This window comes from Maniola hyperantus, chromosome 4 (assembly GCF_902806685.2).
Source record: "Maniola hyperantus chromosome 4, iAphHyp1.2, whole genome shotgun sequence".
NCBI classification, from domain to species: Eukaryota; Metazoa; Arthropoda; class Insecta; order Lepidoptera; family Nymphalidae; genus Maniola; species Maniola hyperantus.
In genome coordinates this window covers 16,203,945-16,230,499 of record NC_048539.1, presented here as the reverse complement: position 1 = coordinate 16,230,499, position 26,555 = coordinate 16,203,945, and the positions used below count along the sequence as shown (strand labels likewise).

The following is a 26,555-nucleotide window of genomic DNA, read 5'->3' as shown; positions in this document are numbered from 1 at the left end:
CCATAGGTACGACCTTGTCACCCCGAACTGACAATGATATCATAATAATACGATACGATCTGATACGAGTGAAAAATCTGACTCCAGAAGGTCTAAAGTGCCGGGAAAATCGTGTCGTTTACCTGCGCGTTTCTCCGACTAAGGTTCCTGCGATTTCTTTTCTTTGCAAATTAGGGAAAACAACTATTTAGGTATGGGTAAGTAGGTATTTCTATTACTGTAGATGTGAAAAAAATACGTACCTACTTCAATAGGTACCTAGATATAAGTAGATACATGTCAGGCTACTCACAAAACCAGGAATTTTCGAAGTTATCAACGCAAAAGAGTTAAAGTAGATAACAAATGCAAATGTGTGACTGTTTGTTGGTTTGTCCTTCAATTACGCCGTACCTTAATTCAGCAAGCAACAGTTCCATGTGATATTTTGCATGGATTTTTATGCCGGTAAACGAAATAATTTCCACGGAATTTTTATCATTGTATTGTAACGGGGATTACCGACCTAAGAGTTTTTAAAAATCCCATGGAAAGTGTTTCATTTTCCGGCATAAAAATTAGCCTATGTCAGTCTCCAGGGTTTTAAACTATACTTTTCGGTATCTTTACTTACCTCACGGATACGAACATCAGTTTCCCCGCATTGTGGCGTGATTGAAGGACAAACTAACAAAGAAACTCACTTTTGCATAAACTATAATGTAATAATACTTATTACTTAGTAAGATTTATCTTGCACAAGTACGATATAAGTATAATTGGAGCATAAATAATAAATAATCAATTAATTTGTATGAAGCTTGCCGACACCTTAATTAGATCATTACGGGAGTAATCGAGCGCTTCACTTATAAAGCAGAGCATAAATATTTCCCGCAAAAGAAAAACAAGCAGTAAAGCTATATCAATTGCGAGCTGGCCTCTCGACACGCAACTATCAATTTAATTGGGGATCCGGGCAGCCTCTTTACCTCGCTTAACTTTTCGATTTACATTCAAAACGGTCTTTTAAAAACCAACTCAATAACCATGGCTCTAAACCCTCGATTCAATGCGTACTTTACAAATCATTCGCCTGGAAAACTTTGCGGCTGGTAGCTGATTGGTTAAACCGATATGGGAGGAGTCGCAAGCCCCGCCCACTGAAAGCTGCGCATGCTAAACGCGTTTTAAACCCCGTTTAAGCGGTATTTTGGGTGAAAACCGCAAGAAAATGTACGTAACGTCGGTTAGGGGTAGGGCGTTGCTAAATGAAAAGATTTTCCCGCTCGAGCGATTTGAACATGGCTGACAGGTTGACAGTCATCCCGGATGCGCGGCAAAGTGCAGCTGTCATTAATTTCGCGTTTTTCGAATGACATACTGTCAATCGATTTTTATCGTTTCCCGGCTGAATGTCGTTTAGTAACCCTTTACTAATTAGAATCATTAATAATAATCTAAATCAACTATTTTGAAAACTTACCTAGTTTATCAAATATTTTACGTACCGTTACGTAGTTACCTAAGTACTTTGTTATTGTTAAAAAAAATTTTTTTTTGATTTGGGTTCTTCAAGTTTCGAAATCGTTATCTGATTCAAAAAGTTGTTATGTTCAATCGGTGGGAAAAGTTTTGATGTAATCGAGAATGCAGGACAGTCACAAGTCGTTCCTTATAAAGGACCTCCTGGGCGATGTTTTGAGACCTGGCGTGCGAGTCCCAGGTACGTGCTAGGCACTTAGATATCCACATTTTAATAACACTAATGAATACCTGTAATGAATGTAATGAATACGGGTTGCAAAGCTGAAGTGGCAGAGCACATAGTTCGTACCTACAACCGATAGACGTTGGGGTCCCAAAGTGCTTGAATGGCGACCTCGCACCGGAAGATGCAGCGTTGGAAGACTCCCCACTAGGTGGACGGACGACATCAGACGAGTCGCAGGGAGCCGCTGGATCCACGGAGGAGCAAGACCGTGGCGTATGGAAGTCCCTACAAGACACCTACCTATGTCCAGCAGTGGACGTCTATTGGTTGATGATGATGAATGAATTCCTACTGTTTAAAACTATTAAGCTCTTTGTACATTAGGAGAGGAGCTGCCATCGTCGATAGATATGTATAGTTTTTTTTTAATCTTTATTGCGTGATAGACTTACGCTAGAGCAATGATGAGGTCTATCGTCTATGTAGGTTGCAGTGCGCTTGCCAAGAAGATGCCTATTCACTCTTGCTTTGAAGGAATCGACCACTTATAAGGATGGCATGTCAACGTCAGTTACGTTGGTACATAGGTAGCTACAAGTTTTTCTGTATTGAAAATGAGAAATAACGCTAGAAGCATGCGACGACGTCATCATCATCATCATCATCAACCCATCACCGGCCCGCTACTGAGCACGGATCTCTCCTCAGAATAAGGAGGGTTTAGGCCATAGTCTACCACGCTAGCCAAGTGCGGATTCGCAGGTGATGATGATGATGATTGTGTAGAAATGACAAAAAATATGTTTTAGATAAATTAGCTAAAAGTTCTCGATTAATGCCTTGAAGGTAGAATTCCGACGCATCCTACGCCAAGCGTAGCTGCTACGAGTTAGTTCGTAGAGCCACGCTACAACGCTACAGCCTTCGTAGCATCAGAACCCTTTTTCTGTAATTTTTTTCTTATTTTTTTGGATTTCTATTTTAATTACGATGGATTTGTCCCGTATTCCCCTCCCCCTTTTCCCAGAAATTTAAACCGATTCGTAAAAATTCGTTGACATCAACTTTGTTGAACGGATCATTCTTGTGCAGTGATTTGCGCCTTTGCGCCTGGCAGGTTCCAGTTTCGATTCACGGCTGGCTCAATTTAGTAATCAATTATTTCAAAAACTGATCAAGCGCGAGTCAGACTCGCATACGAAGGGTTCCGTGAGTACAAGAAATAACACTTTTGTTGTGATGTAACCACAAATTCACGGTTTCCGGATTTTTCCCTTTGCTTGAGCTATAACACATTGCTGCCTGCCAAGTTTCCGAAACCTCAATCCATACCGCCCTTAGCGCCCTTCCATTAACTTACGTCCTCTTTCTATTTTCTTTAAAAAAATCTTTTTGGTCTAGTGGAATTAGTCATTTGTGGGTATGGGTATTACCTTTTATAATAAAATCCCGCAAACTATTTTGGACTTACCTTTGCACAGGTTTAAAAAATCTATTAAAAATATGCTCCTGAAAAAAGCATATTACACAATTGAAGATCTATATCTAAATGATAAAAGAGCGTGGATTTGACCCGCAGCTCGTTCCAGCAACGCACAAGACTGCAAATACTATTTTATACATGGCATAATCTTGTACCTACTTATATCAAATATTTGAAAAGAGCAACCGCCGAGTTCTTGCTGGTTCTTCTCGGTAGGAAAGGCATTCCGAACCAGTGGTAGATGCATCCGACTATTCGAAAGTACTTGTAAAAGTTTATTCGAATAAAAAAGATTTTATTTTTATTTTTTATTAGCATATTCGACTACGGATGACGAGATCTTGAGTTTGATTCCTGGGTAGGGGCAAAAATAGTTAAGTATTGGGTTTTTAGGTTAAGAAATTCTAGTACTGGCACGGAGTTGGCAGTGTTTCACACGCGTGTCTCGGAGAGCACATAAAGCCGTCAGTCCAACTCCTGATCCCTCTCCGTTCGTGTCAGATTTCCGTCCCGTCGGGTTATGAGACTGAGGGGATAGAGAGTAGGTATTGTGTTTGCGTACACACTTGTGCCCTAAAATATCTCCCTTGCAGTTGGCTAATTTCCATGGAGATTGGCCATCGCCGTAGCCGAAATTCGGCCGGGAGGGTTTTCACTTTTCTTTAATCTATATTTTATAGGTGAGTGTGCATACTTAAAGCTAGCGCGCACCACGGAAAATTTCCATACGTTTTTTTCCCCGCAGTAAATCATCCAAGATAGAGTTAGATTACCTACCCTTAACAACAAAATTATCATAGTACGCTGTACTCTTTCAAGTCAGTGACCTTTCAACGTACCTAGATTTTTAGGGTTCCGTACCTCAAAAGGAAAAACGGAACCCTTATAGGATCACTTTTTTGTCTGTCTGTCAGAAATCTAGAATCATGAAATTTGGCAGGTAGGTAGGTCTTATAGCAGACATTAGGGGAAAAATCTGAAAACCGTGAATTTGTGGTTACATCACACAAAAATCTCATAAATGCATCATTTAGACTAAGACATGTACCTGAGTTATGGAAAGTTGCTGAAGTTATTATGATCGCTAAACCGGGGAAACCACCCCATGAAACAACATCATACAGACCAATCTCTTTATTACCAGTTATTTCAAAATTATTTGAAAAACTGTTACTCAAGAGAATAAAACCTATACTAGAGGAGAGAAAATTAATACCAGATCACCAATTTGGATTCCGTGAAAAACACTCAACGATAGATCAAGTCCACAGAATTACTGACATAATAGAGAAATCATTAGAAAATAAGAAAGTGTGTTCTACAGTCTTTTTAGACGTAGCGCAAGCTTTCGATAAAGTGTGGCACGAAGGGCTTATCTATAAACTCAGAAATATGCTACCAAAGTCATTTGCAGATATTCTTGTATCATACATCTCAAATAGATGGTTTAGAGTTCGTCAAGAAGATGCGTATTCTGAACTCAAGGAAATTAAAGCTGGGGTACCACAAGGAAGTGTCTTAGGTCCGGTCCTGTACTTATTATACACCTGTGATATTCCAGCACTAGAAAATAACACTATTGCAACATTCGCTGATGATACTGCCATAATAGCAACTGGAGAAAGTCACGAAGAAGCAGTAGAAAAAGTTCAAGCTGCCATAAATAAAGTCAACGATTGGACTATAAAGTGGCGAATTAAGCTAAACGAGTCAAAATCTATGCATATAGATTTTACCAATAAGTTACCAAAATATCACCCAATTTATCTAAATCGGCAACTTATTCCCTACGTAAATACAGCGAAGTACTTGGGTATGACGCTTGACGCAAAGCTTCGATGGAAAGCTCATGTTAAAAAGAAACGTGAGGAGTTAGAATTACGCTACAAAAAAATGTATTGGCTGCTTGGAAGGCATTCCACGCTCTCATTACATAATAAACTTATGCTATACAAGCAAGTTCTGATGCCTGTATGGACGTATGGTATACAACTCTGGGGGTGTACTAAACCGACCAATGTTCAAGTAATACAGAGATTCCAGAACAAAGTACTCAGGGAAATAACAAATGCACCCTGGTATGTAAGAAATCACGATCTCCACAGGGACCTTAAGATAGAGTTCGTAAACGAAATCATCCAAAAGTACGCAGAAGCTCACCAACATCGACTTCGCCATCATGTTAATTTGGAGGCTGTGAAGCTTCTAGATAACATGGATATCAAAAGGAGGCTCAAAAGAACCAAACCGTTCGAATTAGTGTTAAAAAGTACATAAGTGCAGCGTTTGTGTAATAGTGCTTGTGCTACTTTATTTTTCTAGGTCACAAGAACATAGTGAACTGTAAGTACGTGTTAGAATAAACTAAGGACAGTTATTGGACTGTAAATTAGATTTAAAAATTAATCATAAGTAGAAGTTTAAGCTAGAATAATATTACTTATTAGCCCATAGGCTAGATGGTAGTAGTAATAAAGCTGCCATTTTATAATGGTGCTTTATGGTAGAAAAAAAAAAAAAAAAAAAAAAAAACATCACAAAAAAAATTAAATTGTGGTCATGAACTAAAAATAAGTATTTTCCATTTTGAAGTAAGATAACTATATCAAGTGGGGTATCATATGAAAGGGCTTCACTTATGCATTTCAAAACAGATTTTTATTTATTTTTATGCATCATAGTTTTTAAATTATCGTGCAAAATGTCGAAAAATACGACTGTAGTACGGAACGCTCGTTGCGCGAGCCTGACTCGCACTTCGCCACTTTTTTTTCCTGAAAGATACGTTGGCATTTGTGCTGTAGGTACAGCTCTGCATTACCATATTGGATAGGGAATATACTTGAAAACTACTTACTATTTAGCTCTCATCTCATCAGAGGATATTCCATGCGTATTCTCAAAAGAAATTAATGCAATAGGATGCAAATAATTTCAGAGTACACTAACTATCAAGTGTACCATACCTTGATATACCCAATTTTAAAGAAAAAACGCATCTACTAGTTGGTGTACTTACAAATGTATAAATAATTTGTTTAATGAAAAATTCATTAAAACACTTACATAACTAATTAAAATACAAGGTACAAAATTAGGTCCTAATGTATTCACCCGCATGTAAGGGCGGGCACACACTTGCAAATTACCTGCTTATTAGTGTCGCTTGCGGAGGCTCACTTAGGCACGCGCTGGAATGTGTACGAGCCCTAAAACCTTTATTGTTATAAAGTTACAAGGATAAGTACGTGCAAGACACTTTGTGTGCGACATTTGGTCAGAATGAAAAAGGTATGTAGTGTTTTACTAAAAAGTACACCTTACAAATTAAAATAAAAAATACCAGTCAAGTGCAAGTCAAACTCGCGCACCGAGTGTGCCTACCTGTACCTACTATAGTTGTAGTTTTTCGACATTTTGCACGATAAATCAAAAACATGTCATTCAAAACGTCATGTCAAAAGTACTTACGGTTCACCTTTATAGATTAGGGGGTCAAAACTTTGGTAACCATCACCGATATGGATTTTGTTGTGTTCAGAGGATTGAGGGCAACTCTCTGAAGACAAATATGCGACTCTGCCGGCCCCGAGTGGTCGATATAAGTATTTATGGCGCCTGAAACATGCGTGATCGTTACCAAAAATGACATGTAATGGATATGGCTGGTAATGGTATAGAAAGTAAGTACTAGTTGTGCTCATGCAAGGACTGATCACGATTCGGTTGCGTTTTCGAGCTATGCCCTTCCAAAGTACAAACAAAAATAAAAACGACGAGCAAAATGGCTGTTGCTCATGTAGAAAGTAAGTGCTAGCCTTACACAATGCAAATTATGTAAAAACTTACCAAAAATTTGGTTGCGTTTAGGAGCAATGCTGATTCAAAAAATCTACTCATATGGAGCTCAAAAAATGGCTTGAATGGATGTGGCTGTTGATGGTGTTATAAGTAAGCTCTAGTTATGTTAACATAAACCCCGTAAAGGATAGTCTAAGATTTGGTAGCGTTTTGGAGCTATGTCTGTTCAAACATAATTATTGTTAAAATAAAAATTATGAGGAATATGGCTGCTGGTGGTATAGATATAAAGTACTAGCTTTACACATACAAATTGTGTAAAAAGTAATCAGAAATTCGGTTACTGACTCGTATGAGTTCTAAATGAGACATGGCGCGTTTACGCGCCATGTCTCATTTATTACTCATTTAGAGTCATTTAGAACTAATTTTTACGCATTATACATATTTTGACGCTAGGTAGGCTACGAAACGACTAGGTATCTTTATACACTAGGTTATCACCCCTAGCCTAATATTTGACTTAGTATGCTTATGTCGATTCAGGATCAAACACAGGATGTTTACAATCTAAATATATAAAAGAGAAATACCACTCACTGACTGACTGACTGACTAATCACGAAATCTCAGAAACTATAAAGCCTACAAACTTGAAATTTGGAAGGTAGGTTCTTTTTAGGGGGTAAATATCAGATAAGAAAGGATCTTACTAAATCACCCCCCCCCCCCCCCCCCCCCCCCCCAAGGGAGTGAAAGGGAGGGTCGTAGGTTGTATGAAAGTCCTATGTTTTTGGAGTTAGAAACGTGAAAATCGACATTTAGGATATTAGCTTTAAAGAGACTGAGTGAGTAGGTAAGTGAGGCCTTTTGCAGCGGGAAAATTTCAGATCTCATGAGAAACCAGAAATTTTACGCGGACGAAGTCGCGGGCATCTGCTAGTACATTATAACTAAGTATAAGCGACCTTCATATTCTACTATATATCTAGCATGCAAATATTCAATACTCATCGCGTCGAGTAAGTAGATATTTTCACTTTTTTTACGTGCGACGGCAACCGGTTACCGGACCCTTATTTCTTTGAGAGCAATAAAACTTACGGACACTAACAAGGCGCCCGTTTCGTGACCACTTCCAAAACTGCAGTTAGGGAAACGTTCGTTTTGACGATTTATTTGAAAAACTGTGTAACATGTAATAAATAACATGTAATAGCCAAGTTATTTATGAAAGGTGGATTGCGTGTAAGGTGTATTTTAATGTATATAATATAACGGGTACATACCTACCACAATTATTTTTTGTTTTTATATGTCGATATTTCAACCCAATTGCACGGGTCGTGGTCACGACGGCACTGCGGTGCTGCGAGAGATGAATTTCTAGCTGTCAAGGGCAGTAGCGAACTACCCTTTTTCTTGTTCTTTTCACTGGAACTTCACGAGCTGTCTGGCAAAATAGACTCACAACGTCACTATTAACTTTCGATGTCGTATGATGCTGTCTTGGTTTGCATAATTCTACCACTGGATTCCACATACTTGCTAGTTTAAAACCATCCTCACGATTGAAATTCTGATGTTTGCGATTTTCAATCGCTTCGCGCACTAGTCTAGTGGTGGTCTGTGGATTCTCTGGAACTCCAGGATTGTGGAGTTCAATCCAATGTTTTGTGCCTGGCTGTAGAATATGCTCCGCGATCGCAGACTTCTGAGGATCGTAAGGTGGACTATGTTTCTTGCTGATTTTTCTTCTAGCTGAGCTGGGTTGGAGACTTGAGAGCTTGGACTATAATATCATTAATAGCACCATGTCGATATAAGCGGCCTGCACTCCGAATGCAACTGAGTCCATGATGAAGATCAAACTCATCTGTTAATCATCTTATTAAGGTGATAGTGCGTTCGTGCCTAAAATTAGTCTATGGTTAGCGAATAGTATATAAGAAGTGTCAAATAAATCGTTAAACACTCCGCTGCAGAATACGCTTGTTTAATTACCTTCTCCGTACCTGAAAAATAGAAGATCTGCCAATAGGATCTTCGGTGTTAGTTTCTATAACTAACACCATCACCATCACGCGGCTGCCGCAAGGACAATAATATGAGGCTCGGCATACCTTGATTCCCAAGCGTACTGAAGGCTACACGAAGCGCTGTCTGGTCAAGCTATGAGATGGCAGAGCGTGTAGCCAGTGATCTGACTCCTTTTCGGATACCGCGAAAATTCGGGCTTTATCCGTAGCCGAGGTACACTATGCTACTAGGTCCGCTTGTATCAGGATAACACGCGGTTTGTCCCAAAACCCTGACATTTCACAGCCATAGGAACATTTGAAAATTTCCTCAGTTTGATTTTCCTGCCAAATATTTTACAAAGTAGGTAGATAACGCGTTCCATCAAAGGTCAAGACGCGATCGAGCGCTAAACCAATAAACATACAGGAAACAATAAAAACCGCATTCTTTATGAAGTTTTTTATTCACAAGTGATAATTATTCAGCAACACACGCATATGCTCTTCAGAACAGCATGTCGGCCCTTACTCGCGCACGCGGCGTGCACGCGCCATCTTTGATTGACGATTGTCGATGCATTCAATACAGATTATACTAAACTTTTGACTCTGACCATCGACAATCATTTGTTTTTTTTTAGTTATTGAATTGTTACGGGTGGTTAAGGCTTTTGTTTGTAAGAGTTGTTGATTTTGCATAGTTCATTATTATTTTATTTATTTCTTACATTTAAGGGCCGAGTTTAAAGTGAAGGTTGGTACACTTCATACGCGTTTCTCCATATTACCCCTATTATTCTATTATGTGAGGTTTTAGATCTAAACTAAGCAAATTATCGATTTATCTCTTCGTTATTAAGTATGCCCGACAACAATAAATATAGCAAAGTTATTTATATTAATTTTGAAAATTGACCCTTGAAAAATTTTTTTTTCTAGATCTAGTACTTATCTACATACAATTCCGGTGACGTGAATGAAGCAATCAACTAATAAGTAACGTCCGCAACTAGGCCACTCATCCCTCAAAGTACTTTAATCCCAAATTAGACCTCATTCAGCATACAAATCCGGCAAGCATTCCGTATAATCGAGAGATGTCCCGGCATAATGCCAGCGGCGTCCCGCGGCGATCTGAATTGCAAATAACAGCGCTCATTTAGGAGACCCACCCATTGCGAACAAAACACAAAAGTGCCATTTGACCTCGAGCTTGTTTCACTCACTTTTCGATTAAAATTAAAATTTCGATTAAACCCTGACACTGGCGAAGTGAATTGTGCTGGTTTGGCACTACGAAAAGCCACAAAACACGAAAAGAAGAATTTATTTCTGACCGGGTAAAGTACACGACAGGTCGAGATGGCATCGGGGTGGGGACGCCCCGCACACCCGCACAGTCCCGCACTTATCCGATGCGGGATAGCGTGGGTGACGTGCGGCCGCCTCTTGCCCCGATTTCCATCTCGAACTGTCGAGACTTACCCATTGCGAACAAAACACAAAAGTGCCCTTTGACCTCGAGCTTGTTTATCTCACTTTTCGATTAAATTAAAATTTCGATTAAACCCTGACCAGAAATTTAGAAATTATAAATTCCAAATCCTTGCCGGGAATCGAAGCCGGGACCTCCCACTAACAAGACCACAGCGCTTACCTCTGTGCCAGGGAGGTCGTCAAAAATTCAAAACTGAAGCCTCATTCTCTTTTCGTTTTGACCTTAGATGCGGATGACTTTTGTGGATCCTGGATAGGGTAGTTTCGAAGGTACCTACATTGTACCTCTTGGAGGAAGACTTTATCATTTCAAAAAATAAAACCTCAAAATGATTTCTAACGACTAACGAGCGTATAAAAATAGAGTATAATGATGACAAAAAGATTACGCCACCAATCCCGCGAGCTACACAACAAAGTTAAGCATCGCTTCAAACTAAGACTTGACACTTACGCCCACAAACGGGAAGGTGCACAAAAGCCCCGTTCATAAAGACGTCAGTTTTAAAAAAGGAACGGCCATAGAGTTTCTGCTCTAATTAATGCCTCGGGGCGTTCCGTTTCGCTCTCGAGCAATTGAATACGGGGTTTTGAATGGTGTGTTTTAGCGCGCGCGGGAATCTTGTCTATGACTGCGTTTGTGTCTTTTAATTTGCATGAAAATGGTGAAGAGTGGGCATTCAGCTTTCAGTATGCTTAGTATGAGATTTTACATCCCACCAACGATGAAAGAATTCGAGCGCCGAAATGCGTCACAGTAAAATGGACCTGAAAATCTTTGGTCTTAAATTCAAAAATTCAGTAGGTACCACGATTTAATTTTTACAATGGTTCCGCTGGAGCGCTGGTCGTAGATTTATGGACGAACATCAGCTTTACAATAAGGCTGTTATAGTCCATTTTACTTCAAAGCCAAAGTATAGGATTTCAGTATAATAATATTATAGTTCTTGCAATTCACGAGCGCACGTGGCTCATGGTTGTGTCTAAGTCGTATCGGTATAAGACTATAGGCACAGAAGATAATTATAATAGTAGGTACGTTTATTCTTTTTTTTCTTCAGATACAAGTTAGCCCTTGGCGGCACGGCTTTGCCAGACCAGACCAGAAATTTAGAAATTATATAATTCCCCTGCCAGGAATCGAACCCGGGACCTCCCACTAATAAGACCACAGTGCTTACCACTGCGCCAGGGAGGTCGTCAACATCCATGTATACCAACGTAAACAAGTAAAGGTTCACACGAGTTATGTTTAAAAAAAAAAAAGAAGAATATTAGCCATGTTAAATGACTAATATTCCCCTTTCCTCTCCAACTAAGGATCAAGCTTGTGCTAGGAGTAGGTACGACAATAGTGCAACGGGCGGGGTTTGAACCGTCGACCTTTCGGTTTTCAGTCCACTCCTTTACCGGTTGAGCTATTGAGGCTCTATTGCCTCTATTGCCTACTGGCTGAGGATTATACCGGTATCATAAAAATCCAGGCACCACCGGGGGAGCTAGCATGTCTAACACACTATACGTGTGTTATTTTTTTTGTTAAAAAGAATATTAGCCATGTTAAATGACTAATACTCCCCTTTCCTCTCCAACTAAGCATCAAGCCTGTGCTAGGAGTAAGTACGACAATTAAATAGTGCAACGGGCGGGGTTTGAACCGTCGACCTTTCGGTTTTCAGTCCACTCCTTTACCTGTTGAGCTATTGAGGCTCAATTGTAAGAACTAAGTATATATCTACTCGTGTGACTATACTAAGCATACGGAGCTAGTCGCTTTTCATACAGCTCCATGCAGGCTCCACAGACCACAGCTAAACATTCGTAGGCGCATAATGGCGGCTGGCGATTACTCGTTATTTTGCGGGAGGTGAAGAGGCCGGAATTCGAGTGTTTCTCTCGTTATAATTTCTGCATAAATATGCTTTAGCGAGCGATACTCGGCCGGGGCTCGGGGGATGTCGAGAACATCTTAATTTTCGCATGGATTCCTCCAGCCAAAACATCGTTATATTCCATCGTTCTTTATCGTTCCGCCTTTATAACGGTCGCTCGTTCAAAATGGAAACTTTATACTTAGACTAGCTTATGCTCGCGTCTTCGTCCGCGTGGACTACACAAATGTCAAACCCCTGTTTCACCCCGTTAGAGGTTAAATTTTCAAAAATCCTTTCTTAGCGGATGCGTCTCTATGCCGAATTTCAGCCCGATCCGTCCAGTAGTTTGAGCTGTGCGTTGATAGATCAGTCAGTCACCTTTTCCTTTTATATATTTAGATTTCAAATATTATTTTACTTTTTTCACCGTTGCACGACCAACATAATAATTGTATAATTACTAACTAATTAACTATCACTACCAATACCTATTCTAAATGCGAAAGTGTGTTTGTTTGTCGGTTTGTCCTTCAATCATGTTGCAATGGAGCAACGGATCGACGTCATTAGGGTTCCGTACCTCAAAAGGAAAAACGGAACCCTTATAGGATCACTTTGTTGTATGTCTGTCTGTCCGTCTGTCTGTCAAGAAACCTATAGGGTACTTCCCGTTGACCTAGAATCATGAAATTTGGCAGGTAGGTAGATCTTATAGTTGACATTTGAGGAAAAATCTGAAAACCGTGAATTTAGGGTTAGATCACACAAAAAAAAAAATTGTGGTCATGAACTAATAATTAGTATTTTCAACTTTCGAAGTGAGTGACTATATCAAGTGGGGTATCATATGAAAGGTCTTCACCTGTACATGCTAAAACAGATTTTTATTAATTTTTATGCATCATAGTTTTTTAATTATCGTGCAAAATGTCGAAAAAATACGACTGTAGTACGGAACCCTCATTGCGCGAGCCTGACTCGCACTTGGCCGGTTTTTTTTGTATGGGTATAGTTAGACCTGGAGAGTGGACATAGGCTGCCTTTTATCACACGAGTAGATATTTGTGTTTTTATCCCGGAAAATCAAAGGGTTCGCACGGGATTTTGAAAAACCTAAATCCACGCGAATGAAATCGCGGGCATCAGCTAGTCTTTGATAAAGGTACACAATAAGATAGAATATAATAAGCTGATACTCTGTTCTGTGAAAGGAATGATCTCTATTTACATTCATTTCAATGTTTGCAAGCTATTGTACAAGTTGGTATTATAATGCCACAGAAGCACAGAAGTACATTTAGTAAGTAATATTTTCAGAATTAAGTTTTTTTTTTAAATGTATTAGTGTAAGTAGCCGTTAGTTAATTTAATAAATAAAATAAAATAAAAATAAAATGCATACCTACTTACGCTACTTAGTTCTTACCATTGAACTATTATTGCTATTATACTGTACCCACCCAATAGATTATACTTTCATTCAATATCGATTTTATCCATAAAGATGCTCATAATTCAATTACATTCAAATCAAATTAACTCGAGAGGAAAACAATAATTTTATCTGTATAAACATTGAACAGCCTATTGTTTGCGCAATTTTAAAAACTACCGTATCACAATATTATATCATAATTTCTTGTTCGCTAATTTATTACTTAACTAGCTTATGCTCACGACTTCTACCGCGTGGACCACATAAATTTCAAACCCCTATTTCACCCCCTTAGGGGTTGAACTTTCAAAAATCCTTTCTTAGCGGATGCCTACGTCATAATGAAGCCTCAATAGCTCAACCGGTAAAGGAGTGGACTGAAAACCGAAAGGTCGACGGTTCAAACCCCGCCCGTTGCACTATTGTCGTACCTACTCCTAGCACAAGCTTGACGCTTAGTTGGAGAGGTAAAGGGAATATTAGTCATTTAACATGGCTAATATTCTTTATTTAAAAAAAAACTATCTGCATGCCAAATTTCAGTCCGATCCATGCATTAGTTTGAGCCATTGATGTTGGAATCCCATTTATTATTCTAGGGTTTGAGCTGTGCGTTGATAGATTAGTTAGTCAGTCAGTCAGTCACCTTTTCCTCTTTTTATTTATTTTTTTATTTATTATTTAGATACAAGTAAGCCCTTGACTGCAATCTCACCTGGTGGTAAGTGATGATGCAGTCTAAGATGATAGCGGGCTAACCTGGAAGGGGTATGGCAGTTTTTATTAAACCCATACCCCTTTGGTTTCTACACGGCATCGTACCGGAACGCTAAATCGCTTGGCGGCACGGCTTTGCCGGTAGGGTGGTAACTAGCCACGGCCGAAGCCTCCCACCAGACAAATATATTTAGATAATTACTCTTCTGATGTAAAGCTTTTATGATTACGATATTACCTAGTGGTAAGGTAGGTGATAATATTCGAGATGTATTCTTGTCCAAAATTCCTCAGTGCTTGTAGACTAAAATCTTCGAACAGTGCGTGTTGCCAGTGATGACATATGGATCCGAGACATGGTCGCTAACTATGGACCTCATAAGAAAGCTCAGAGTGACTCAGCGGGCGATGGAGAGAGCTATGCTTGGAGTTTCTCTACGTGATCAAATCAGAAATGAGGAGATCCGTAGGAGAACCAGAGTAACCGACATAGGCACATAATTTGAAGAACTGATAGTTGTGACATTTTATTGCTTAAAAGTAAAACACATATTAACTCCGAAAAGTAAGAAGTGCGTGCCCGGGATTAAACCCCCAACCTCCTGAATATAAGGCAGACGTTTAAACCACTAGGCTATTAAGGCTCACTAGGCTATCACGACTTCTCCAAACGGATGTTATGTCATTATCATCATCATCATCAACAACCAATAGACGTCTACAGCTGGACATAGGTCTGTTGTAAAGACTTCCACACGCCACGGTCTTGTGCGGCCTGAATCCAGGCCAGCGGCTCGCAACGCCTGTGCCCTTCAGTGCGAGGTCACCATTTCTAGCATCTTGGGATCCTAATGTCTAACGGTTTTTACAGTTTTGTTTCTAAAGTAATTTTTATCCATAGGAACAGCTCATGAGGCTGAAGAATCAGGAGCCCGATGCGACTCCGCCGCCACCCACAACCCTGAGGATTCGGATATCGAGGATGATATATCGGTGGGCGACAATCGCTCAGACACATCTTCGCCGAAGAAGCTACAAGTTTCTTACGAGAATGACAATGATAATGGAATGTAAGTGTAATATTCATCACTTTATCCATACCTCAAAAGGAAAAACGGAACTCTTATAGGATCACTTTGTTATCTGTCTGTCAAGAAACCTACAGGGTACTTCCCGTTGACCTAGAATCATGAAATTTGGCAAGAAGGTAGGTCTTATAGCAGACATTAGGGGAAAAATCTGATAACCGTGAATTTGTGTTTACATCACAAGAAAAAAATTAAAATGTGTTCATGAACAAATATTGCTATTTTCAACTTAAGGAGTAAGATTAATATACCAAGTGGGGTATCATATAAAAGGCCTTTACTTGTACATTCTAAAACAGTTTTTATTTAGTTTTAGGCATATTAGTTTCTGATTTATCGTGCAAAATGTTGAAAAAATACGATTGTAATACGGAAACCTCAGTGCGCGAGTCTGACTCGCACCTGGCCGGTTTTTATACACCTGTTATGCAACGTGCTTGCGTAGGCAAAGGTACTGGCACTGGTACTGGCAGCGGTACTGGTAGAACGTAGTCTTCTTGTTGAACTTCTAAATATATAAAAGGATTGACTGACTGACTGATCTATCAACGCACAGCTCAAACTACTGGACGGATCGGGCTGTGGCATGCAGGTAGCTATTATAGCATCCGTTAATAAAGGATTTTTGAAAATTCAGCCCCTAAGGGGGTGAAATAGGGGTTTGAAATTTGTGTAGTCCACGCGGACGAAGTCGCGAGCATAAATGTTAGTAATTAAATAATTGTGTCTTTCCAATACATTATTATTAATTTAAAAATATATATTATTACTAGGAAAGCAGATGAGAAAAGAGCAGAGTCTGAGAATGAACGGGCGTCACCGACGGAATTTTCCAACCGAATATCAAATTCTGAATATTCTTCTCCTTTCAAAGAAGATGATCACGAATTCGAGAGGCCAGACGAATCTATGAAGTTGTACGAGGGATCTCTATTTCAATTATACAGGTATATTAAAGAGATATACGAAAATTTGTCTTCCGTGTCCTTTGTTTTTTTTTTCAATAAATCGGCCTTACATAAAAATTACATTAAAATGTAGCTGACATCAAGTTTAGTCTGGTCAACCTAACCGTGTCATATCAGGAAGACAGCATCAAGACCGGGAGCCGCAGCAGAAACAGCTGAAAACGGCAAGCGGCGCAAGTATGCCTCTCTTATAGAGAGTTACATTTTTGTGCCGTTTGCCGTGGAGACCCTGGGGCCATGGAGTCTTAGTGCTAAAAATTTTTTACGAGACATTTCACCGCGATTAATAGCCTCAACTGGTGACAGAAGGGCTGGCTCATTTTTTGCGCAGCGGATCAGCCTGGCTGTCCAGCGCGGAAATGCAGCCAGTATTCTTGGCACCATTCCACGCGGTCATGATTTATATAGTAATTAGATAAGGCTAGCTTTAAATTTTATTGTATTAAAAAAAAAAAAAAAAAAAAAATTAAAAACCTAACCTGAATATTCCTGGAGAAAAATCAGCATATTAGATTTCAATATGACTTTATTCAAGACGAACGCATTGGCTCCTTTGGTTTGGTGCTGCAAATGTTCATCAGGTGATCCGCCTGCTCGTTTGCTCGCTATTTTTATTTTAAAAAAGAATGGTTTCGTGCTGTATAGTATAAACTGTTGTGTACTTTTTATACTTGCATTTATGTGTAGAAGGTACAAATAAAGCAAGATTTTAAATACTCACCTCACTTTATACAGGCACACAGACAGAGAAGGGCACAAAGATGGAGAAGGTGAGAGAAGTGCGTTCGAGATCGCTGGATCTCTGTCTGACAGCATCTATGGGAGGTCGATGGACTTAACCAAGAGCTCGTTCCAGTCGCAGCTGCTGGCTGGCTTCGCGTCTGTCATGGCGGGAGGCTCGCAGAGAGATTCGCAAGACCCAAACGGTATTTATATAAATGGTTTATAAAATGAACCAAAAGCTTAATTTGCTATAATCCGCTGAAACAGGTCGAATCTGTATGGTGCAACATGCAGCATGCGAAATGCACCGCCCGTCCTCCCACTACTAAACATGCAGGAAGAAGCAGCCACCAGGTAAGCAATACGCACCACCACCACGCAGCACCACACAAATCCCAAACACACTCGACGCACGTTTCGCCCCGACAACGGAGAACCCTCAGGAGATGTAGACCTTACAATGCACAATTGCATCTTATGCGCCTGCTTCTATACAACATTTAAATGGTTTATATTATGTATTTTTATTACAGGGTAGGCTTGCGCTTGGCTACAGTCATACCTTAAAAAACAATGCGATGAGTTCTAAGTTGGAGCGCGCTTACCTAGAAAATGCCCATTCACTCTTGTCTTGAAGCTACGCATAAGTGGCAGAAAACATGGGCGGTGTAAGGGCATTCCAAACCTTAACTGTTTGTATCAGAAACGTTGAGCAAAAATGTGTCATGTGAGTAGATTGGATGTCGAACACATGAGTATGCTAACGCTGACGATGTTCTATGATAGAACGGTGAAGAAGGAACAAGTTTGTGAGTTCTTAAGCACACTGTCCAATATGTACGATAGAAGGTCGATAGGCAGGTGTGAGGTGACATTGCGACGGTTTTGTAGAATTCCATTGAGTTTGATTGGTTAATATTCAAATGAGACCCAAACTCATTTGTTTTGGAACGTACATACTACAAAAATAAACTCATCTTAACCAGATCGTCAATCCTCAAATCGCACGGGTGGCACGCCAACCTCTGGTCGCAAGCCTCGCCGTCGCAGAACTGCCTTCACTCACGCGCAGTTGGCATACCTGGAGCGCAAGTTCCGCTGCCAGAAGTACCTGAGCGTGGCTGATAGAGGAGACGTCGCTGATGCGCTCAACCTGAGCGAAACACAGGTCAAGACTTGGTATCAAAATAGAAGGTGACTATCATTACCATAGTATGGTACATAATAATTCGGGTAGAGGTGGGTGCAAAGCTAGCAAACAAATAGTTGTGAAGAAAAAAACGTGTGCAGTTCTCACGGCGCGGTAGAAGTGAAACCTTCAGAAAACTACATTTCGAGAAATGAATCAAATGGAGAGTATCAGGAGTAGGATAGTTGCCTAAACTTTTCTCATTCAGGGAAGACTCGTGCTAAGTTAGGGCCGCAGATGGATTGATCATGATGATGATGATGATGCAAAACTAGCCTGTAGCAGTCAAACCGCTCGTAGGTAGGTATATGGCCGCTCTAAAAATCTAAGACAAAAAAATTTAGTAAGTATCACAAAGTCTTCTTTTCCTCTAGAACAAAATGGAAGCGTCAAAACCAGCTCCGCTTGGAACAGCTACGCGCGCAAGCGGCGAGCGGCGAGCGCGAACTTTCCGCTCATGCGCTTCCACTCGCTTGCGCGTTACTGCCACCATATCCCGCGTACATGCACTGCCATCTATGAAGAGGATAAACAGAGATATACCTGCAGTACGCGTCTCAAAACTAGCTCTGCTTGAAACAGAGCGAGCTGCGAGCGGGAACTCTCCGCCCATGCGTTTCCATTCGTCGTCGTCGTTTAAACAAATAGAGATAGGTAAGTGGGCTCTACACTCGCGGCGCGAACGGCCGCGATAGCCCGCGACAACTGCGAATCACGAGTGTAGATGTTGTTCACGCCTTCGCGTGCGCGCTTCGCGCCTTTCCCCGATCAGTGTCGGTTTTTTGGTCCGCGACAAAGGATTTGCAGCGCGCGAACGTGAACGCATCTATACAAGATGATGAACAAGACTGTGAAGATTTGCGAGTGTGGAGGGACACAGTTCACGCGTGGATCGCGGCATACATTCACGGCGTGAAATAACGGCGCGACTTCACGTGCGAGTGTAGAGCCGGCTTAAGAAAGCTAGGATTTCCTTGGAAAGCGTTGCCGCGGCCGCCATATAGCGGCCGCAATCTAGCATTTATTGCTGGCACTAACTCTGTTTATCTCAAATTGTAAATAATTATTGTATAGAAAACTAGTCACGATTAGCATATAGTTTTGTTATGGTGATTAAAAAAAATTGTCCGTAGAACAAAGAATTAGTATGCACTTTAAAAAAAATTATCAACTGGCCTGTGGTATTAAGGGATAATAATAACCTACTTACCTTTATTATCATTTAATATCATATTTTCTTTTAAATACCTCCTAAACTGTCTATACTAATATAATAAACTAATATCTAAACTTCGATTTAAGGTGGTTTGATAGATCCAGCCGCGAAAATTCAAATTTTAGTTAGTTTTTCGAAAAACTAACTAAAATTTGAATTTTCGCGGCTGGATGTAGAGGTTATTTCTGTTTATACAAAACTAGCTTATGCCCATGACTTTGTCCGCGTGGACAGCCAAATTTCAAACCCTTGTTTTACCCCATTAAGGATTGAATTATCAAAAATCCTTTCTTAGCGGATGTCTACGTTATAAATTATAATAGCTATCTGCATGCTAAATTTCGGACCGATCCGTCCTGTAATTTGAGCTGTGCATTGATAGCTCAGTCAATCAGTCAGTCAGTCAGCTTTTAATTTTATATAATCTTTCTTCAGCCCGATCCGTCCAGTGGTTTGAGCTGTGCGTTAATAGAATCAGTCAGTCAGTCAGCTTTTCCTTTTATACATATATACATAATATATAAAAGATAAGTAGATATTTTATAAATTCAGTTTCCATGATAGATTAGACACATAGATTCTTGTAGATTTTCTTATAAAACGTGCAATAATTAATTAATACTTCGTTAGCAAATAAAATTTCGTTAGTAGTTAACATTATTTACCTACCTACTGTAGACTGTAGAGTAGTGTAGGTAACTGTCGATAGTTACTACGAATCGCATTGTAAATAGTTATGCATTTAGTCAACTTGTACTTACGCTTCTGTAAACTACCTATCGTTTTATATAAATCAGTTACTGTAACTACTATGATTGTACCTAAGTAATAATTATAATACGTAATGACTGTTCTTTTTTGTTTAATAAAATCCACCCAGAGTTTTATTGTTTGGTTTTAGTATAACAATACCGATTGGACATTATTGCAGGTAGGGTTGACAGGTCGCCAAACCTAATAGCCGGACAGACCAGCCAGTTTGGCCGGACATTTGGGTAGAAAGGCCGGACACCCTACATTATTGAGGATTTTGTGTCTTAGTATTAATAGGTACGACAATTTTTTTTAATGTAAAATCAAGCTTTTTTATTATTGTCATAAATCTTGTGGTCGGAAACGACCGGCAGTCGACTCGCCTGCGCTCGGCCACGCGTGTTTGCGAAATGTCAAAAGCCGGACATGCCGGACACCGGTTATTTTGGCCGGACACGCAATCAAAAAGCCTACCTATGTCCGGCTTTATCCGGACGCCTGGCAACCCTAATTGTAGGTATAAGTGCTGGAACCATGTCTTATTAACATCGAAATGACGTCATTTCGACATCAGCCGTAATAAAAATATACCTACCATCAGCTCAAAACTTCAGTCTAGTGCTGACGTCACTATGACGGCCACGCTTATTAGCAATTTGCGGGACTTATAACATAAAACTACACCCTTAACAAGTGATAGGTAGGTACCTAATACGAAAAATCAAAAGCCATTAGAGCCGAATCTCAGCAAAACGCCGCTAGAAAATTACGCAGCGTTCCAATCAACCAGCGATCCTTTGAATTGAAACTGAATATTTCCATTCGCAACAAATTATGCAAATATTTTTGGCGCCATTTCGAATCACCGGCACCGCTGCCAACCGCTGTCAATTTGCATCTTTTAGTGACTTGTTAACATCTGTGACGATCGTGCAGCGCTCGTAGCGCTTTATACTTTTCACCCATTTGTTAGGGTTCCGTACCCAAAGGTAAAACGGAGCCCTCTCAATGTCACTCTGCTGTTTGTCTGTCTGTCTTTTTGTTCGTCCGCGTGTTACGGGTCTCTAGCTCGTAGACGAAATAAGTTACAAACCGAAAGTTTTGTCTAGAACTTATTGAGTAAAGTACGAATATACTTAGTATTTTTTTCATCTCACTCGCTCGGAAAAAATCCGTTGAAATCTGAGTGGAAAGTGGTCATTTTGCTCGCTAGGCTATTTTCAATTTTCAAATATACTAAGTGGGATATCATATTAAAGGGCTTTACATTTAAATTCTGAAACAGATTTTTATTTATTTTTATGCGAAACAGTTTTTGATTTATCGTTCAAAATGTCGAAAAAAATACCCGAGTACGGAACTCTCGGTGCGCGTGTCTGACTCACACTTGGCCGCTTTTTTGTTTACTGAACTTTGAGTTTTTAGTAAGCGATGTTTTGGCTGGGTTGGGGATACATAGCAAAGTTTGTGCGGGTCTCGATGTCAAATTATTATCTGTCAATTTATTCAAAAGAGATGCTAATTTCAGGGCGCTCGCAAATTGTGATTATTTATCCGACTTTATTTCAGTTTTGAGCAAAGGAGGGTTTATTAAAGGGGTCGCTGCGAGGTAATTGGGCTGTTTTGATCGTGTGGGGGCCTAATTGAAGTATTTTCTAGTGTTTGAGGGGTGGTCCGAGTTGAATGGATTAGTTAGATGGAAGATAACGATCTGCGAGGCCGTGGTGGGCGGTTATTCTTCTCTTAAGTCGTGTTATTAAGTTGTTATTGCTGCGTTCTGCACTGATTTAATTTACTTCACTTGTTGTTTGAGTTATTGTTGTTTATTGTAGTCGACGGTGGGTTATATAACTTTGTTATGGCATTAAACTAATTTGCCTATAAAACTTAACTAAAAACTTTTTAAAAACCTGTGGGAACTTTTTGATTTTCTGGGATAAAAAGTAGTCAATCCCTGGAGTGTTGAGTGCTACCTCTGTACGAAATAAATGCACGTGAGTTTGTCCGGGTAGATTTAGGTTTTTTATAATTTCGTGGAAACTTTTTGATTTTCCGTGACAAAAAGTAGCCAATGTCTGTCCATGGGATGCATGCTATCTTTTAAACTGATGAACCGTGAAAAGCTAGCAGACAGACGGACACACTTTCGCATTTATAATATTATTAGTAGGTATGGAAGTATGGTTTAGTATGGATTTATTTACCAATATTTAGTTGGATTACACATAAATATTAAGCTAACCATAATTATAAATCTTTAAATTATGGTAACTTTGTTCTCCGATATGTTTCCCAGCATCGACTCCGTTTTTAATTAATGTTACGTATTTAATTCACGCTTTTTGAACCTTAAATAAACATTTTCTCATTTCGATGATTTGATTTCACTTGAATGCACTGACTGTAAGCTGAAATGTTATTTCGTAACTTAGTTTGCGTTATTTACTTGTTAACAATTTTAATTTTTATGTTAGTTTTAGTACTTGATAATGTGAATGGGGAACCTAAGAATAATGAAAATAAAGACCACATACATGATAACAATGAGGAAATATTTTTAAATGAACATCAACGCAGAGTTCTAGATGCTATAGATGATAAAGAATGGCACGTGTCCCATTTAAAAGACATGGATTTTGAAACAACTTGTGAAACGGAAACTTTTAGTGACAAAGTGAAAAAGTATCGTAACACTCTAAGAAATGATGGCGCATTGGTAAAATTTGTGTCCGCGCAAGCTTTACCTGTTAAAAAACCAGATTTAGAAACAAATAAATGCAAGAGTAATTTAACTCTACGTTTAAAAAGTAAGAAGGAAAGTAAGGCTTATATATTTACTAATATTGGTGGTAAAGAGAAATCTGTTAACGCCCGCGATGATATCAAACCAGCTACCGCAAGCGTTAAAGATAAGGATTCTGGAGATAGGATTGAAAATATGACTAAACAAAGACGAAGCGAGTACCAGTTCAGTTCTGTAGAATACTACGATGAAGTTCAGGACTTCAGTGCTGATATTTGTCCGGATGATGTTGAAGTTATAGAACTAGAATTGGACACTTTACGGTCTTATGACGTTGTGTGTGAAGCCACGTTGGAATGGAGAAGCTTGGAGTGACTAAGTAGGTATACCTATGAAGGTATACCGAGATAGATGAAGAGATAACAATGACTAAAAATAATAATATTTTTTATTTATTTAAACTTTTACAAGTAGGTACCTACTTTTGCATCGTCAACTGCATCTACCACTGGTTCGGAATGATTTTCCTACCGAGAAGAACCAGCAAGAAACTCGGCGGTTGCTCTTTTCAAAGATTTGATATATAACTCTAAGTCTAAATTAAAAATTAAAAAAAACATTAAATTAAAACTAAAATAAATTTAATTAAATCCAAAACCACATCGAGACCACCGCAGCGAGGCATTGTACCCAAGATGCTGGCAGCATTACCCCTTTGGATGGCCAAACTAATTCTTTGACCAAGGTAGCTGCCAGCTCTCGGGTCCCCGATTGACTCGATAACCCTTTTCGAAATATCCTCAAAAAGAGCTCTAACCCCCAGGCTCCACGGCCCCAAGGTCTCCACACCAAAAGGCACTAAGAAAGAATTTTTGAAAATGTAACCTTTAAGGGGGTGAAATAGGGGTTTGAATACATCTTTTCTTTCTATATTTAAAAATGAATCACTGAATGTGTTGCTGATCGCGAATCTCGAGAACAGCTGAACCGATTTCGCTAATTCTTTTTTTATAATATTCCTTGAAGTACGAGGATGGTTCTTACGGAGAGAAAAATTAAAAAAAAGCCTGATAAAGAATCGACTGTTAGGCGATACGAAGCTCGCTGGGTCAGCTAGTAGGTAATTGATAGGAATGGCGCCCGAAATGGGACAAAATGTAAGTTGGCGCCCAAAATTATAAACTGTCTCATATTTTTGAGAGTAACTTAAATACGCCCCGCATACCCGCCCGTCACCCACGCTCACCCCCGATTGCCATCTAGACCTGTCGCGTACTTATATGTGGTATGAACTGAGTATTATGACTACTTACGCCATCTTACGACATTAACTTATACGAATGGTAGTTACAACAGATGGCGTCCTTGTACGATAAGTTCACTCATAAATAAACCCATGGAGGGTGCAGGGTTTTGATATCGCACCCAAGTAGTGCTACAGTTTATTGATAGATGCCGTTTCTTTTGTATTCAGAGGTTTTGTAACAACCTGTAAACTGCGAAGTAATTTTTAAAATCGACGAAAGATGGCACCACTTTAAGAAAATCACATGTAAGTACGTAGGTAGAAATAAAGATGTCGCTTAGTATATTTTTTACAATTTGAAAAATATTCTTGTTACAACTTTCTTATAGTTTTCAACTGCCAGGCCGGTTTCAAGAGTTTTGGACATTTTTTTGCAAATCCTGCATATTCGTATAAAATTCGTATGAAAAAAAAAATATTATACCTAACTGTCTTGCTATGTTGTCCCCAGCTTCTGGAATAGCTGCAACAGGTAGTTTTAGTTGTTCAATCTTCTATGAGGTTTTGTCAGCCTGGTACAGACTTCACGTTATTGTGTCACTTCGATGTTATTGTGTTTCGATTCTCGAATTCTAGCAACGTTTGGTGAGACGTAAAATCTTATGCTTACGGGTACAGGGCGACGTGAAACAGGTGCTATTGTAGCCGAGTTACCAAGAACACATAAAGTTGCAACAGCTATGCAAATTGCACTTGTTGATTCAAAGGTTGCACAGCCATTGATGTTGGAAGAGCCACCCCTTTGCAGCAAAGGAAGGGTTAGTAAACTGCACACAAAATAATGTACCGCCATCGCAAACGTGCTTCGTACTGCAGTGCTATTCTCTAAACGTAGGTGCAGCCTCGTCATCAACGTTGACCTAGCAATGAATTATAGTACGCGGCCGAAAGTAATGTACATCGGCCTTTAGAATGACATTTCGGCTTTGTACAGCGTTGTCTCCGTCACTCATACCTATATGACGTTTTGTCGGTCTCAACCACAGAGACAACGCTCTACAAATCTGCTATCTCCTTCTAAAAGTCGATGTACATTACTTTCGGCCGCGAACTGTAATTAGGTGATTAATTTTTCGAAGCCTTATGAATTTTGAGATTCTAATCCCGTGGGAACTCTGATTTACTGCGATAAAAATTGACATAAATCCGTCTTAGGATGCAAACTATCCCTGTAGGTATCAAATACTATAATACCTGCGACTTCGTCTCCGTAGAATTAGCTAATTTTTGTCTGTACCCAATCCATCTCTACCAAATTTCATCATAATCGAATGTATGATGGATATGTAAATGTAGCGATTTATCTGATGCAATTACACTATACTTTAGTTTTTCTTAGCTGACTTATAAGTTAAAACATAAACAAATAGCAGAAAACTTCTCGGAGAAACGCGTAAACGATCCGATACGTAAACGCGAACGCAGCAGAAAATAATATATATATCGACCTTTAAAAAGAGATAGTGGTTTTGTAGAGCATTGTGTCTGTCGTCGAGACGAGAAATGCGTAAGCAACCCGATTTGTCATGGTTTCATTATCAGTTCGCGGTAACAAGATCGTAATCCGAATAGGCCGCATATAATAGTAAAGACGCGGCAGAAAATAATGTAGATCGACCTTTAGAAAGAGATAGCGATTTTGTAGAGCATTGTCTCTATCATTGAGACTATTGACTGACATACTTAACTATATATTGATGCTACTTGTTTACGTTTTAAGTTACCTAGTTAAGGAAAAATTGATTATAGAAGTATATGCATGAGAAAGAAATGCGGTAGGCTGTCTTTCTTTGTTATTCATTGTTGGTGAGTCTGTCTGTAACACCTATTATTACGATTTAACGCACATCACCGAACACCTTATAAATACGTACCGCTCAATCAGCTGTGTTGATCACCTTCAACGACGAACTCAACGACGAATACAAAGTTAAGAATGACTCCAACGTGCATTAACCAACGTATGCGGTGCACTGTACTCTAAAGTGTAGAGTTTAAAATGTAAGTGCAACCATAAACCTACAGTTTGGTGCATTGCGGTTACT

The 26,555-nt window shown here is 39.5% G+C and overlaps 2 protein-coding genes across 2 annotated transcripts; both read left to right on the top strand.

Moving 5' to 3' along the window:
- The first annotated feature begins 1,313 nt into the window (after positions 1-1,313).
- LOC117996843 (homeobox protein slou-like) lies at positions 1,314-19,807 on the top strand. The gene is made up of 6 exons (XM_069498106.1): positions 1,314-1,705; positions 15,426-15,594; positions 16,386-16,559; positions 17,316-17,506; positions 18,290-18,497; positions 18,867-19,807. Exons 1-6 carry the CDS (start codon positions 1,630-1,632, stop codon positions 19,012-19,014), a joined length of 966 nt encoding a protein of 321 aa, XP_069354207.1. The 5' UTR covers positions 1,314-1,629; the 3' UTR covers positions 19,015-19,807.
- Positions 19,808-22,928: 3,121 nt separating this feature from the next.
- LOC138402306 (uncharacterized) lies at positions 22,929-23,579 on the top strand. The gene has a single exon (XM_069498454.1). The coding sequence runs from the start codon at positions 22,929-22,931 to the stop codon at positions 23,577-23,579; it is 651 nt and encodes a 216-aa protein (XP_069354555.1).
- Positions 23,580-26,555: the final 2,976 nt, after the last annotated feature.